The sequence below is a fragment of the Ochlerotatus camptorhynchus genome, unplaced genomic scaffold (assembly GCF_037179485.1).
Source record: "Ochlerotatus camptorhynchus isolate MF236.1 unplaced genomic scaffold, CSIRO-AGI_Acam_v1.1 ptg000316l, whole genome shotgun sequence".
NCBI lineage: Eukaryota > Metazoa > Arthropoda > Insecta > Diptera > Culicidae > Ochlerotatus > Ochlerotatus camptorhynchus.
Genome location: NW_027040804.1, coordinates 1,482,761 through 1,497,052, shown reverse-complemented (window position 1 = coordinate 1,497,052; position 14,292 = coordinate 1,482,761). Strand labels below are relative to the sequence as shown.

Here is a 14,292-nt window from a genome sequence, read left to right as displayed (position 1 = left end):
TCATTCCAAATAGGATTTTTGTGGACTAATGCGAAGGAGCCAGATAGTATGCATTTTGATGATATTGGAAGACCGACATTAACAACGTACAGTGAAAGCTTGAGAACACTATTTGATGCGCTTAAGTTTCTTTTCACTTCAAAAATGGTTCAGCACATTGTTCTGCACACAAACCAGCATGCAGCTGACGACTCAGAATGGGAACAGCTATCTGATGTTGAGTTTCACAGTTTCTTATCTGAACTAATAGTAATTGGTCTTCACAAGTCCCGCAACCGGTCTGTATCATCCTTATGGACAACCGATTACTTCCATCGTGTTCCGTTTTACAATACAGTCATGGCCCGAGATAGATTTTGTGCTATATTGAAGCATTTACGATTTGATGATCCCAAGACAAGAGCATCAAAAATTAAATTGACTGGAGATAAACTAATGGCTATTAGGGATGTGTTCGAGGAACTAAGAGTAAACTGTATGCGCTCCTATTCACCTTCGAAAACCGTGACTAAAATTAATATTTTCTTGAACATCAATCGCTACCAGCCCGGTAATAGGCACTCTCATTTCCGTTACTAATCTTTATTGTGACTTCAAGATTTTGACGAAGTAAATCCAATGACGTTTCAATGTGTTCGTTTGACATTGAATTTCGTAGGGCGAATTTAAAATCAAGAAGCAGTGATATATTTTTAGTAAAATGAAAATAATTTGTGACTCTTTTTCAAATCAAAAGTTACTCATGGAAAGGTAAAATAATCCGGAGTGATCTATAGTAGAAGCATTCGTTAGTATTGTACAAAACTGTTGAGGTAAAGGGCGGGTTGCTCTACGGAAATGAGATCATAACCCTAACGCAAATCTAACTATACGAACGCGCCGCCACCTGTTGCAAACCATGTCGTCAACAGTTATAAATATATCTCGAACACATAGCATAGCAATCATTTGAGACGTAGTTTCCGGCAGTTTCTGATCTTGAAAGATACATCTCATTCCTGTCACTCGGTACAAATTGCTCGGTGTCAGTTGGCGAATTCATATTTCAATTTTGCCAGCTTCTTCCGTTCCGATTCCGACGGCGCGCCGGTAGATTGAAATCTTTGCATATATGCATCGAAAAACTAGGTAATTGACTTTGCTTTCATGATCCAGGTTTTGACCACCCACGCCGCAATGGACGACAGTCGTCATCCGCTCCCGGCATGGCATTGGTCTATATATAATCATCGTGATCTAGCAACGTGTTCGTACTGACCCTTCCCTCGACTCACGAGGCAACCTAGATCAATAAATCATTCTCCCAAGAGAGCCGCAAACAATTATTAATTGCCTAACATAAATTGCGTGATTGAATCGGGCAAATAAATTGCATCTAAATTCGATCAATCGAAGCCAACCTTGAACGGTCGCTGGTTGACCCTCGGATCCAGTTCCATCCAGTTGCTGGTGGTGGCTATTTTTAGAGTTACGCCTTTGATTGAATCTCAAATGATTGCATCACCGACTTGGTACTTTCACACTCATTCAGATGCGATTCATTGAACCTGCGGCTTTCTGTCTCTGATCTAGTAAAGAAGACCGTTGACCACACGACGGCCGCAGATTTCGCTAACTGAACTTTCTCCAAAAATGCTAGTAGAGTGATGCCACTTAGATCCACACCGCGCCGGCCGGTAGACAGCTCAGAGTGAAATTCGAAATGGAATGAAAGTGAACTTCTCGCAACGGACAGCCAATTGTTTTTTATTTGGCATGGCACGTCTTGGCCCCAGGAAGGCAAAATGCAAAGTGTGTGAGAGAGAGAGAGGAAAACAAGAAAATATTATTACCCGCTGGAGTGGTTTTACTTGTACGGCAGAGCAGCTGTATGTATATATTGATTAAATAAAATCAGCTGACTTGAATGGATAAAGTACGGTCGTCTGAATGAAGAGTTCATCGCTAACCTATATCGGTGAAGAGGTGAATAAACAATTGATTTGATGAAAAATGGAATGTATGGTGATGATTGACTATGAATGGTGGTTTTATGGAGTCTGATTTTATTAATGGAGGAAAGGGTAGCATACATGGTTAGATTTTTGCTTTTATGGCTCCATAAATGCTGGTTCGGTTCAAGTCAAATGGGCTGTGGAGTAATAATTTTGAGAAAATTTTAAGAATCGCTTAGCAGAAGTTCATTTGTCTGGAGGAAGACTTTGACTTGTTCCGAATTTGATCCATTTCAATTCAATTTCTGGTTGCTTGAATTCCGTTCTTGTGCCGCAGCCAACATCAATGAGCTCCTAATCGTCAACCTCATCTGCAGCGGCTATTTCAAGCTTGCCCAAATTGATTCTCTCCACGTGTGTCCCAGAGTTTTTCATGCGAGAAACTAAAATAAGACACCATTGAAGGTGATTCTGAAATATCCCCATTATGATGGTGGTTTGTTTTCATTCGATTGGAAATTGTGATTTGCCATTTTTTTCGCATCCGTCATAACGGTAGAACAATATTTTCTTTTAAAAAAAGGCCTCCAGGTCAAATGGCAAATGCTAGAATGTGCTACGCACCGGTTGAAAATATCCTATTAGGAGAATTATGTTTTGTTTTTCCCTGCCATTTTACCGAACAGCTTGTGACGCCGATAGAGATGGAGTGTGTTGCTGTGACCATCGTAATAATATTTTAGCAAGTGAAATAACTTCCGCTTTTTCCACGTTTTCCCTTGTAGGTTTTCCAGCCGGTTCGAGATTCCCTTACTGGTGCAAAGTGTCGTAATGAACCTAACCATGTTCTTAATGATTCACCTGTGTGTGACGGTGCGGCGTAACAATGCCATCATGCGGACGCGGGAGCGAGTTTTCTCAGGTAAGCTATGGTTCAGGTGTGAAATCTATTAAAGTTTTTCTTTTGATTTTTTTTCAGTTTAATATCTTTTAGGAATGAAATCGAGTTAAACAATTTTTCGCTTTTGATATGCTTCCAGTTTTAATTTTAATACAAATGCATCTTGTGTCACATAGCTGAAAGTCTCAGCCTAGCAAACGGAACAGGTTTCCACAAACAGTAGATCAACACGAAATGTACATTGCCGGCTTAGATTAGTGATCGTCTGACAACAGCAGGCGAATCATCGCGCTTTGTTTCGCTCAACTCACTAGTAGGGTTTGCTCTTACCAGTGAGCACTACTGACATTTCACTGATAAGGGATTAACTATGTTTGTCGAAGAAGGAAGATAGTACCTAGTACACGTTGCTTACTGTCTCATTCGGTAGATGGATGTATGGGAGCAAGCTGCAATGAGACAGTTCGCTAGATTTATGGCGTTTAAATTATGTACTAGATACGATGTGTGTTGGTCGAGGTCGTACAGAATAGGCAGCAAATCGTTGCTAGGTTTGATGGGATGATTACTTGTTTGTTTGTTTGTTTGCTTCGTTATCATCGCAATTGGGGCAGCAGTATTGTCTAGGCAAATAGTGATTTTGCTATCTTCTCTCGGGACGAAGATTTACGAATTGAGCATACACAATTCTTGGTTCATGGAACTTTGCATTGCAAGACAGCTGAGAACTGTACGATGATTGAACGTTCAGCAGAAGCATAGCTACTGGAGCATTTTATGGCGGTTAACTTCTAGTCATGGGACGAAAAACCTTACAGCGATAGTTGCCGAAATCTAATTTGTTGTCAACCAAATAAAAGTGGCGTTAAAATCAACTTAGTATTCTAAGATGTTCTTGTCATACTAATCATAAGTGGAGGATATTTTTTAAATTAATTTACTCGTTGGTATAGGGTAAATATCAATTCTGATAAAAACGTAATTCATCCAATCGCTCTGAAAATTACCTTTTTTTACTCTTTCTTTGTTCTAAATTCAAAGTAAATTACATTTCATTTTAACCTACGTGCTCCAGTTACTACAGTAACGTACCAGCCTTAATTGTTATGATATATATCTAAGTGTTTTTACATTGTTCCTGCCTTGGCAATCCAGTATTTTAAAAACAAATTTAAACCTGCATGTCGGTAAAACAATTGAAATCTTAAAACTAAAAACTAAAACTAAATTTTATTTCAGTATAAAGGGAATGAATCGTTGCAATTGAGGATTGCAGCGATTTTTGCCTGAAATTATTAATTATTTTGTTGGACATTTGTTCTAAAGTCTCAACATTCGAAATTCTATGTACCTCGGTAGTACTGTACCAGGGAGGCAACTTCAAAATCATTTTCAGAACTTTGTTCTGAATGCTTTGAAGTGCTTTTTTCCTGGTAGTGCAACAACAAGACCATATTGGCACAGCGTAAAGCATGGTCGGTCTAAAAACTTGTTTAAATATTAGAAGTTTGTTCGTCAGGCAAAGTTTGGATTTCCTGTTTATAAGAGGATACAAACATGTTATATATTTGTTACATTTGGCTTGAATGCCCTCAATGTGATCTTTAAAAGTTAATTTTTGCTCAAGTACTAATCCAAGATATTTCACTTGGTTTGACCAGGAAATTGGAACTCCGTTCATAGTGACTATGTGACTACTACTAGGTTTCAAAAACGAAGCTCTAGGCTTATGTGGAAATATTATAAGTTGAGTTTTATAAGCGTTGGGAGAAATCTTCCATTTTTGTAAATAAGAAGACAAAATATCTAAACTTTTCTGCAGTCGGCTGCAAATAACACGAAGACTTCTTCCTTTAGCGGAAATGCCTGTGTTATCAGCGAACAAAAATTTGTGGCAACCCTGAGACAAATCAGGTAGGTCCGAAGAGAAAATGTTATACAATATGGACCCAAGAATGCTACCCTGAGGAACTCCTGCACTAACAGGTAGTCGATTGGATTTGGAATTTTGGTAATTTACCTGCAGAGTTCTGTCAGTTAAATAATTCTGAACTAACTTAAACTTTTTCAATTTAGCAATCAAACCTTCATGCCAAACACTGTCGAATGTTTTTTCTTTATCTAGAAACGCAACCCCAGTTGAGTAGCCTTCAGATTTGTTTGCACGAATTAAATTGGTAACTCTTAAGAGTTGATGAGTAGTTGAATGCCCATGGCGAAATCCAAACTGCTCATCTGCAAAAATTGAGTTCATATTGATGTGAAGCATCCTTCTATTTAAAATTATCTTTTCAAAAAGTTTACTTATTGAAGAAAGCAAACTTTTTGGACGGTAGCTAGAAGCTTCAGCTGGATTTTTATCCGGCTTCAAAATTGAAACAACTTTTGCATTTTCCATTTATCAGGAAAGTATGCCAAATGGAAAAATCTGTTAAATAATTTTACCAAGAAAGACAAGGTACTCTCTGGGAGTTTTTTGATGAGGATATAGAAAATTCGATCACCACCTGGAGCATTCATATTATGAAACTTTTTAGTTATAGATCCTACTTCATCCAGGTAAGATCCAAACTGAAATTATGGGAACTCTCGAATTGCTTAGCAAGTTTTTGAGCTTTTTCCAAATTTGTGATCAAAATTTTACCACCTTCTTTATGCGCTGGAATAGGCTTTTGAGGTTTTTTCAAAATTTTTGTGAGTTTCCAAAAGGGTTTGGAACTTGGGTCTAATTTAGAAATATTATTTTCAAATGTTTTGTTGCTCAAGACAGAGAATCGCTTTTTAATTTGTTTTTGCAAATCCCGCTAGATAATTTTCATGGCAGGATCGCGTGTTCTTTGATATTGTCTCCTACGGACATTTTTATGACGGATCAAGAGCTGAAGATCGTCGATAATTGAATCGAATTTAACCTCGCATTTTGGTACTGAGGCAGCTCTTGCTTCAACTATAGAAGTTGTCAGAAATTCAAGAGCATAATTAATTTCATCTTTGGTTTGCAAAGGAATGTTTGGATCGAAGCTAAATTCCATAAATGTTCGATAATGCTCCCAATCAGCTCTATGGTAAGTGAAAGTAGAGCTGTTGGGATTAGAAATTATTTCTTGGGATATTTCAAAAGTTACTGGAAGGTGATCAGAACTGAAGTCAGCATGGGTAACCAATTGGCTACAAAGTTGACATGAATTTGTTAAGACCAAATCAATAGTTGAGGGATTTCGTGCTGAAGAAAAGCATGTTGGACTGTTTGGATATTGAATAGTGTAATAACCTGCAGAACAATCATCAAACAGAATATTACCATTGGAATTGCTTTGAGCATTATTCCATGAGCGGTGTTTTGCATTAAAATCACCAATAATGAAGAATTTAGACCTATGACGGGTAAGTTTCTGAAGGTCACCCTTGAGAAAATTCTTTTGCTGGCCTACGCACTGGAATGACAAATAGGCAGCTATAAACGTAAATTGTCCAAATTTTATTTCAACAGAAACTTCAAAAGTTTCGAAAACTTTGGTTTCAAATGAAGAAAGAATTTTATGTTTGACTCGTCTATGAACAATGATGGCAACGCCACCATAGAGTCCATCAAGACGATCATTTCTATAAATGAAATAATTTGCGTCCCTTTTAAACTTATGGTCGGGTTTAAGGAACGTTTCAGTTATAACGGCAATATGCACGTTATGAACTCTTAAAAAGTTGAATAGTTCGTCTTCATTATCTTCGAGATCGAGCGTTCCAATTTAAAATATTTAATGATTTAAAGTCCATTGCTGAATTTCAAAGTCATGACAATATTGTTCGCAAATTTTACTCCAGTTTGAATAGCATCAAACATCAAGTTAGATTTATGCATATGCATTCCATTTTAGGGGCAGTAATGCTTCCTAAGTCAAAATTTTCAAAATTTCTGTTAGAATTACGTTGGTTAGTATTTTGATTTCTACCCGGTGCAATAGCAGCATAGGTAGCTCCATTTACTTGCTGAACATTGTTAGCAGCGAGGGAAGTAGGTATAGATGAAAAATTTGAAGCAGGGGTGATATTTGTAGCTACGGGTACGAATGTACAATTTGTTCCTCGCTGACCGTTGTTAACAGCAGAGTAATTTGTACCTGGTCGGGTACGTGGAGCGTTTCCTACCTGTCACTTAGAACGAGATTGTAGGATCGCTTTACGATTCTTACATTCCCAAAAATTGGATTTGTAGTTTTCACCACAATTTGAACATTCAAATTTCTTAGGATCTTCCTTCACAGGACAGTCGTCCTTTGCGTGAGAGGAATCACCACAATTCATGCATTTAGCTGGCATGTAGCAAGTTTTAGTTTCGTGACCTCATTCCTGGCACTTGCGGCACTGGGTGAGGTTTTAAAAATTTCCTCCAGTCTTCCTGAAGTGTTCCCACTTCACTCGGACATGGAGCATAAGGCTAGCTTTTTCTAAGGCCTTAAGGTTGCTTAGTTCACTAGACTTGAAGTGAACTAAATAAAAATAATTAGAAATCCCGTTGCGTGAATTGCCAGGACGGGATTTCATTTTCATTTTGATTACTTGGAGTGGCACAACTCCAATTAATTTTGCCAGTTCATCTTTGATCTGATCCAGGGATTCACCACTGGGCAGTCTTTTCATGGCAACCTTGAACACACGTTCAGTTTTGGTGTCGTAAGTAAAAAAATTGTGCTGCTTCTATCTTGAAGTCCTAAATTTGCTCATGTTGCCATTTTCTAATAAAAGATAATAATCTTTATATATGAAGCTTAAATTCATTGCACTAATCTGCCATATTTGAAATTAGAAGAAAGTAATGGTAATTCTGAATAAGTATGTTCAGCAGGAGGAAGAGTATGATATCATTCAACTGATGAAGACATTTAAATCCGTCCAAGCCGTCCACCCCGACGTCCAATTTGTAGTGAAAACTTAACTTTCACGAAGTTCAAAAGCTCCATGCGAAAAGCATGGAAATCGGAAATTATATCACAATAGGGGGAGATTTTCTTTCTTGGCATTAAGCCGGGAAAGTTTACTAGAATTTTTCTTGGATGATGGATCATTCTCATCATCCGTGAGCAAATCAAATTGATTACTCAAATTAATTTCATCAGGGGGGGGTCAAGAGTTTGCCCCTTTCTTTTGCGTTTAGGCGCCATGGCGGCAGTAAATTTTTATCCAAATCGACTTCCAAGCAGATTACTATAATAATCTGAAGGATCGAAGAGGAATTTTCCAAATCGATATCCAAGAAGGATTACCTCGGGTAATGTCCAAACAAGGATCGAAGAGGAATAAGAGTTGAACAAGGTAGAAATTTTACGTGTTGAGCACTGAAAAGTGCTGTTTAAATTTGTTGTAGCTTTAGGTAGTAGTAACACTTCCTTCAGCAAAAGCAAATAGATTCGCACGGCAAGAGAGCTCGATGCGGACTGAAGGGCACTGAATGAATCTGCGTTATGTTAGATCTTTGCAGATCAATTTTACACAGTACTAGATGGGCGTCTAACAATTCGCTTATGTATTTTGGTGCACAGCTTTTATTAATGAAATGTATGTTAATCGATATTTTGGCCAGTTAATTCATGGCATCTCATGTAACAATTTTGGTTTTATGAATGTTCTGTAGACCATGATTTAGACTTGTAGAATGCTATAAAATCTCTATAAAACTTGAAATGTTACTTGGTATGAGTAACCACCATGACAGGCGCCATTTTTTACACAGACTCATATATTGGGGTTATAAATCCAACTATTAGATTGCTATTTTTTTAAATCAATGCACCGTAATGTGCAGTTATACCAGTTATACCAGGTCACATAACATATATAGAACTCGATCATCAAAAATGGACCCCATTTCAGTGATTTCAAGTGGCGTAGTAGGACATCGATTTGTCAAACTGATTATACCAGCTGTAAAATGAGAAAGGAGATCAAGGAGGTAGTCAATTCTATTAAAATAATTCTAACGAGCTATATGATTCTAGGTCTTCTTAGAACTCTTGGACTTATGTATTTGTATTGCCTTAATCATTTACGTCCTTTATTTATAATTATAAAGCTAGCTTTAACAAATGCATCATCTTGCTTCACACAGCATAACATAAATTAACGTTTGCATAAAAAAGTAGACATTTTTTAAGCGATGACCTGCCACATAAAAAAAATGTAATTTTAAGCTGCCATGTGTTAACTGTTTACAATTCAGTTTTGAAAGCGATACGTATAGCTTTTTTGTAATTATGACCAGAACTGGAGAAACTCCAAGTGAATACTTGTTTATTTCTTTAAATTTGCGTGGGTAATTTTCAATTTTCTTTCTCTATGATAAACTTAAATAACAAATGTATCCACCTTTTTTTTAAATAGCAGTGGTGGAACTTATTCTTCTTGGATTTAATACGTAAAACAGACATAAATCTCTGGATGTTGTGTTTTGAGATGACCTTGCATCTTTCCATTCGCAAGAATTTTGCAAGAAGGACAAATGAAATCGAGCGCTTATCGATACCTGTAACACCCAAGGTTTCAACCCTCTCTATGTTTCTCAATGGCGTACAATTGAATGTTTCTGCTCAAATCCCAACGCAACGATCTACTGACTGGTTATCTACAATATGACTGGTTTACACGCGTTAATAAATCCTTTGATAAGCCCCATGTGCCCTAAAGCTAGTCTAAACAAGAATGGCCGCATTACCTTGACAATTCGCCTGTACGGTCATTCTGTAAATATTTACTCCCATGGTAAAATGAGAACATCAGTCTGTGCGTGAAACATGTTATACATTTCCTTAACCTTTCACTTCAGTGGAAAAATCCCATATAAGATACTGTTAATCTTTGCATTAAGAGACAGCGGCTCGCTGGTACCATGGTTGAGTGAAGAGATAAGACAAAATCCGCTAGCAAAAGCACATATTGACAGATGGGATTTTATCATAGGAGTAAAGAGTTACAGAGCCGTCCTCAACGTCAATACTTACACGTTATTTCAAAACTACTCAAATTTGGCTAGAATCCTTCCAGATCGGTTACAACTGAACCTACACACTTAGATTATTTTACCAAAATCTGTGAAAAATTACAGGAAATTTGTGAAAAATCACCGAACTGTTTACCGAACGTTCAGCTGTTGAGATTTCGGTAAAATTTCACAGATTTCGGTAAAATAATCTTAGTGTGTACTCAAAAATTGGGTAAACTATGTTCGGAGTGACAAGTTGACAAATGGACAACATTGGCATGGATCCGACGTTGTTCAATTGTTAACCTGTCACTGAGAGGTTCAGTTTTGAACGATCAGGATTGGATTTTACTCAAATTTGGGTACACACTTAGAAATTTTTACAGAAATCTGTTAAATTTTACCGAAATCTCAACAGCTGAAAGTTCGGTAAACAGTTTCGCAGATTTCCTGTTATTTTTCACAAATATCTGTGAATTTTTCACAGATATCTATAAATAATTACAGGAAAACTTTAAAATTATTTACCGAACGTTCAGCTGTTGAGATTATGGTAAAATTTTACAGATTTCTGTAAAAAATTCTAAGTGTGTACCCAAATTTGAGTAAAATCCAATCCTGATCGGTCAGAACTGAACCTCTCAGTGACAGGTTAACAATTGAACAACGTCGGATCCATGCCAATGTTGTCCATTTGTCAACTGAGTTTCTTGCCTATGTTCCTACTGAAAATAGGTTCCTACTGAAAATAGGTAGATTCCGGAATATCTCCAGAATGGCTCAAGATTTTTCAAGAACCGCTTGCTGTTATGAAATTTTCGTTCAAAGTGCAAATAGAGGCTAAAATCAATGCTAAACGTCTCTTGATTGCTATTATTCTTGTTTGGTTATTTTTCGCAAGAAAGAAAACATACGAAAGGGATACAAAAAGAATCAACAGCATCCAATTTGAGTTGTTCATACTCATTTCCATATCTACTAGATCTTATTCAACTGAGTAGAAACTTTTTTGTGACTTTTTACTCAATTTTGAGTTAGCTCGAACGAGCGTGTAGAGTGATTTGGAACAGTATTTTTCTTGTTCCAAATTGTGACGAAAATAGATCAAATCATATACCAGATTCAAAATTATGCAGATTAGATCCAGTATAAAACAAAATTTGGAACACCGGTGCAGCAGTGTTTTTGTGTTTGTTCTAAAAAAATAGACCAAAACCAGGATTTGGACCACCTCTGAAGATGCCCTTAGTCAGCAGCTTTTCATAAAGTTCCACATATGTTATGTGACTAGGTGTAACAATTAGGAATTTTTACCAAGGCATCTGCTTTGAAGCTCTACGTATGTTATGTGAAATTATATTATAATATGAAACTCACAATGAATATTTAATTATTACTAACAAGTCCATTATAGGATAACGGGATTTAATTTAGGCCTATGCTCCTATTTTGGGCCTTCAAAAAAACTCATGTTTGAATCAAATGATTTTTCTACGTTACATAGATTAAATGAAGTGCATAATCTTCTTGGTATAGGAAAATCAGAGATAAACCTAGATTTTCACGATAGCCTCAAAACATTATTACAGGGTTACATTACATCTCGATTCTCATACACTTTTTAAATTTCTTATTCTTAGCATGAAGCGTTTCCATGCCGCTTTTCTTCGCCTAATAAATACTTAATCGTGTTATTGTGAATCCATCACGACGTTTCCAATTATCATTAGGAACGATTGCTATCTTATAAGCGACAAGCAGCTACATAACGAATGGCGAACGAAATAATAAATCTTCCTATTCAATCTCGTGTACATCAATTAAATACAGATTTTTGCACTGTACATTTCTTTCGCTTCCATCAAATCACGCGCTTATTCTTCGCTGTCACTCAAGTTACTTGGCAAACATTTTGCCAAATGTTCCTTCGGCGAAAGAACAGAACAATCGAGTGGCAATATTACCTCTCTCAGAAAAAAAATTATGATAAATCAGCAGTTTCGAATGATTTCCATTCCATCTTACACAGGAGACGAAACGCTGCTGGAAGCCCGAGAGTCTATAAATAAAGCCATCGAAGAGCACAGCAAGACCGATGGTGTAATTAGCAATCGAGCTGCGGCGGCGACGACGACGGTGACGATGGCAGAAGGAGCTGCTGGGAAGTTGACCAACAGTACCACTATCGGGATTGTGTCCACACTGCCACCATCCGGGGTCGGGGGTGGAGCGGCCAGCGCTCCGGGGAGTCTGAAGAAATCACGATCCCGGCACTATATTGTTGGTACGTTCCGATTTCGTTTCTGTCCTCCGTAGCTAGAGGAGCATCTTCAATTAACTAGCCGTGCACCCGCATCCTTCTCGTTCTCGCCACTCGCCGTATGTTTGTGTGTGTGTGTGTGTGCGTTTGTATGTACTGTCGTGTAATCCATGAGATTCCATCCTTCATCTTTTACGTTAGAGTTCCTCCTTACTCATCTGTCGCTCTGTAGGAAACCCATCTTTCGCTTGGACAGCAAAATCTTATGAGCGTGTGGAGACAATAGAGGTCACCACCAGGCACACAAGTGCACAGCAGTGCTTCATTTTTAGTGCATACTGGTAGTGTCATCTTCTTTCGCGATCGCTGGGAATAAGGACTAACGTGCATTGTGCTTGAACTAAAACCCATAAGAGCATTTTTGTATAAAACATATGGGTACTACATATATCCTCCTTCATTTAATGGAATAGATGCATCATTTCTGCTTCATCGTAGTTAGTTTTCCTTTAGATTGAAAGAACAATGATTTGAACCTAGCGTCTCCATCGACAACATAAGTTCATGTCGCTAGTTTACATTCAATCAAATCTACACCGATCCATTGCCATCAATTTCCTTGCCAGCTGTGTTTGGTTGATCTAATTTGCATTAATGCATACAAATGGAAGCATTATGGCGCAAATCTATTTCGAGCCACAAATCACAAAATTTTCCACCATCAAACCAATAAAAGGAATAATTTACCACCCACATTGGAAAACAACACCGATAGATCATATCTCCAGCAAAAGCCACCCGTGTAGGGCAATTTTTCTTGCTTATCCTCGTGTTCGTGCCGGTTCGATATCTCGAGGCGAAAGTCATTATCATCGGTCACCCAGTGGTCCTCGTCGTCGGTCGGGGTGGAGACAATGATCATAAAAAGCTAACTCTATGAACATGTTCGGTTGGTAGGTAAGTTTGTGGTCAGGTTCTCTGTTTGGACCTGTCTGGTACGACAAGCAAAAGCTTGCTGAACAACTCAACTTTGGAAGAATTCTATATTTGATGTGGTCCAAAAACATGGTGCTGACACGCGGTGAACGGGGACAGTTTCATTATTCAGTGTTGGACATAATTGCTACCTTTGGCTGGTGGGTGCTGCTGGCATTTTCGCCTGTTGAAAAGAGTTTTCTTTGCTGCTAGAATACTTTGTTGTTTGCTCACCTGTTACCTCATTACCGCTAGTTGTACAATCTGTTTTGTTCTGCTTCAGAAATTTTACAGTCATACGATGGATACCGTATTGCTCAGAGGTTTGCTTAGTCATTGCCTCCATTTTTTCAAGGTGTCCATTTTTATTTGTAGATTTACACAGAAAGGCTTCTTGAGGCCCATTTTAGTTTTAAGTCTGAAACAATAACATACTGCAACAACTCAGATAACTAGGGAATGTTATGCGATTTAACTTTAGCAGGGCCAGTCTTGTAAGCGGTCACGGTAGTCGACACATTTTCTGTGATAATCGACTACCTTTGCCTCCGACACTTGCAAAACAAACTATCATAGTACAGTACCAAACTCAAATGTCATACGACAGGCTCTGGCATACGACACCGTCGCCGAAGACCGTGTGTGTATTTTAGTTTTTCTCATAATAAGAGCAGCTGATCTTGTGCTAGTATGAATTCTGAAAATAGCAAACAATGATGTCTTAGGAATAACATTTCTGATCAGAAATGCCTTAATTTACACCAAATTGAGGAATTAGAACGAAATCACTCATGTCATATGATAGTTATTTGATAATTTTCTTTTTGCTCGAATGTCATTCTACCGGTTGTGTTGTGTGAGAGAGACGACGGTAGAGCATGAGTGTACGAATACAAACAGACTGTCGCACACGACAACGAAGCGAGTGTAGTAAAAAACGTCAACTGTTTCAACCCCTGAGCAGGGCATATACAACAACAGTACAGCTATAATTTGATGGCTGAAACAATAATAAATGAATCAATAGACAGATCAAAGAATGTGTGTTACTCTGATAGTAGGAAATACACATTCGTATCTTTTACACTGTTTTTTTTTTGTCCCGAATTCAACCATGATAACCCAAAAACTTAGTTTTTCTTTTGATCAATCGTTTATCTCTTAGAAACAAATCATTATCCTTCTTAAGACATTTCAGGGTGGTCAGTGAATTTTCAATTTGAAATTTCGGTTTTTTGTTCCCAGCGCA

At 37.7% G+C, this 14,292-nt stretch overlaps 1 protein-coding gene across 2 annotated transcripts in view; it reads left to right on the top strand.

Annotated features, from left to right (window-relative positions):
• LOC135707709 (solute carrier family 66 member 2) overlaps positions 1–14,292 on the top strand; it is a 95,083-nt gene that overhangs the window by 42,264 nt on the left and 38,527 nt on the right. Inside the window, exons 2-3 of one of the 2 annotated variants that reach the window (XM_065229590.1) lie at positions 2,720–2,856; positions 11,838–12,092. In XM_065229590.1, the coding sequence (XP_065085662.1) occupies positions 2,720–2,856; positions 11,838–12,092 (392 nt within the window). The remainder of the gene's footprint in view (positions 1–2,719; positions 2,857–11,837; positions 12,093–14,292) is intronic. The other variant, XM_065229591.1, reaches the window with a different exon arrangement.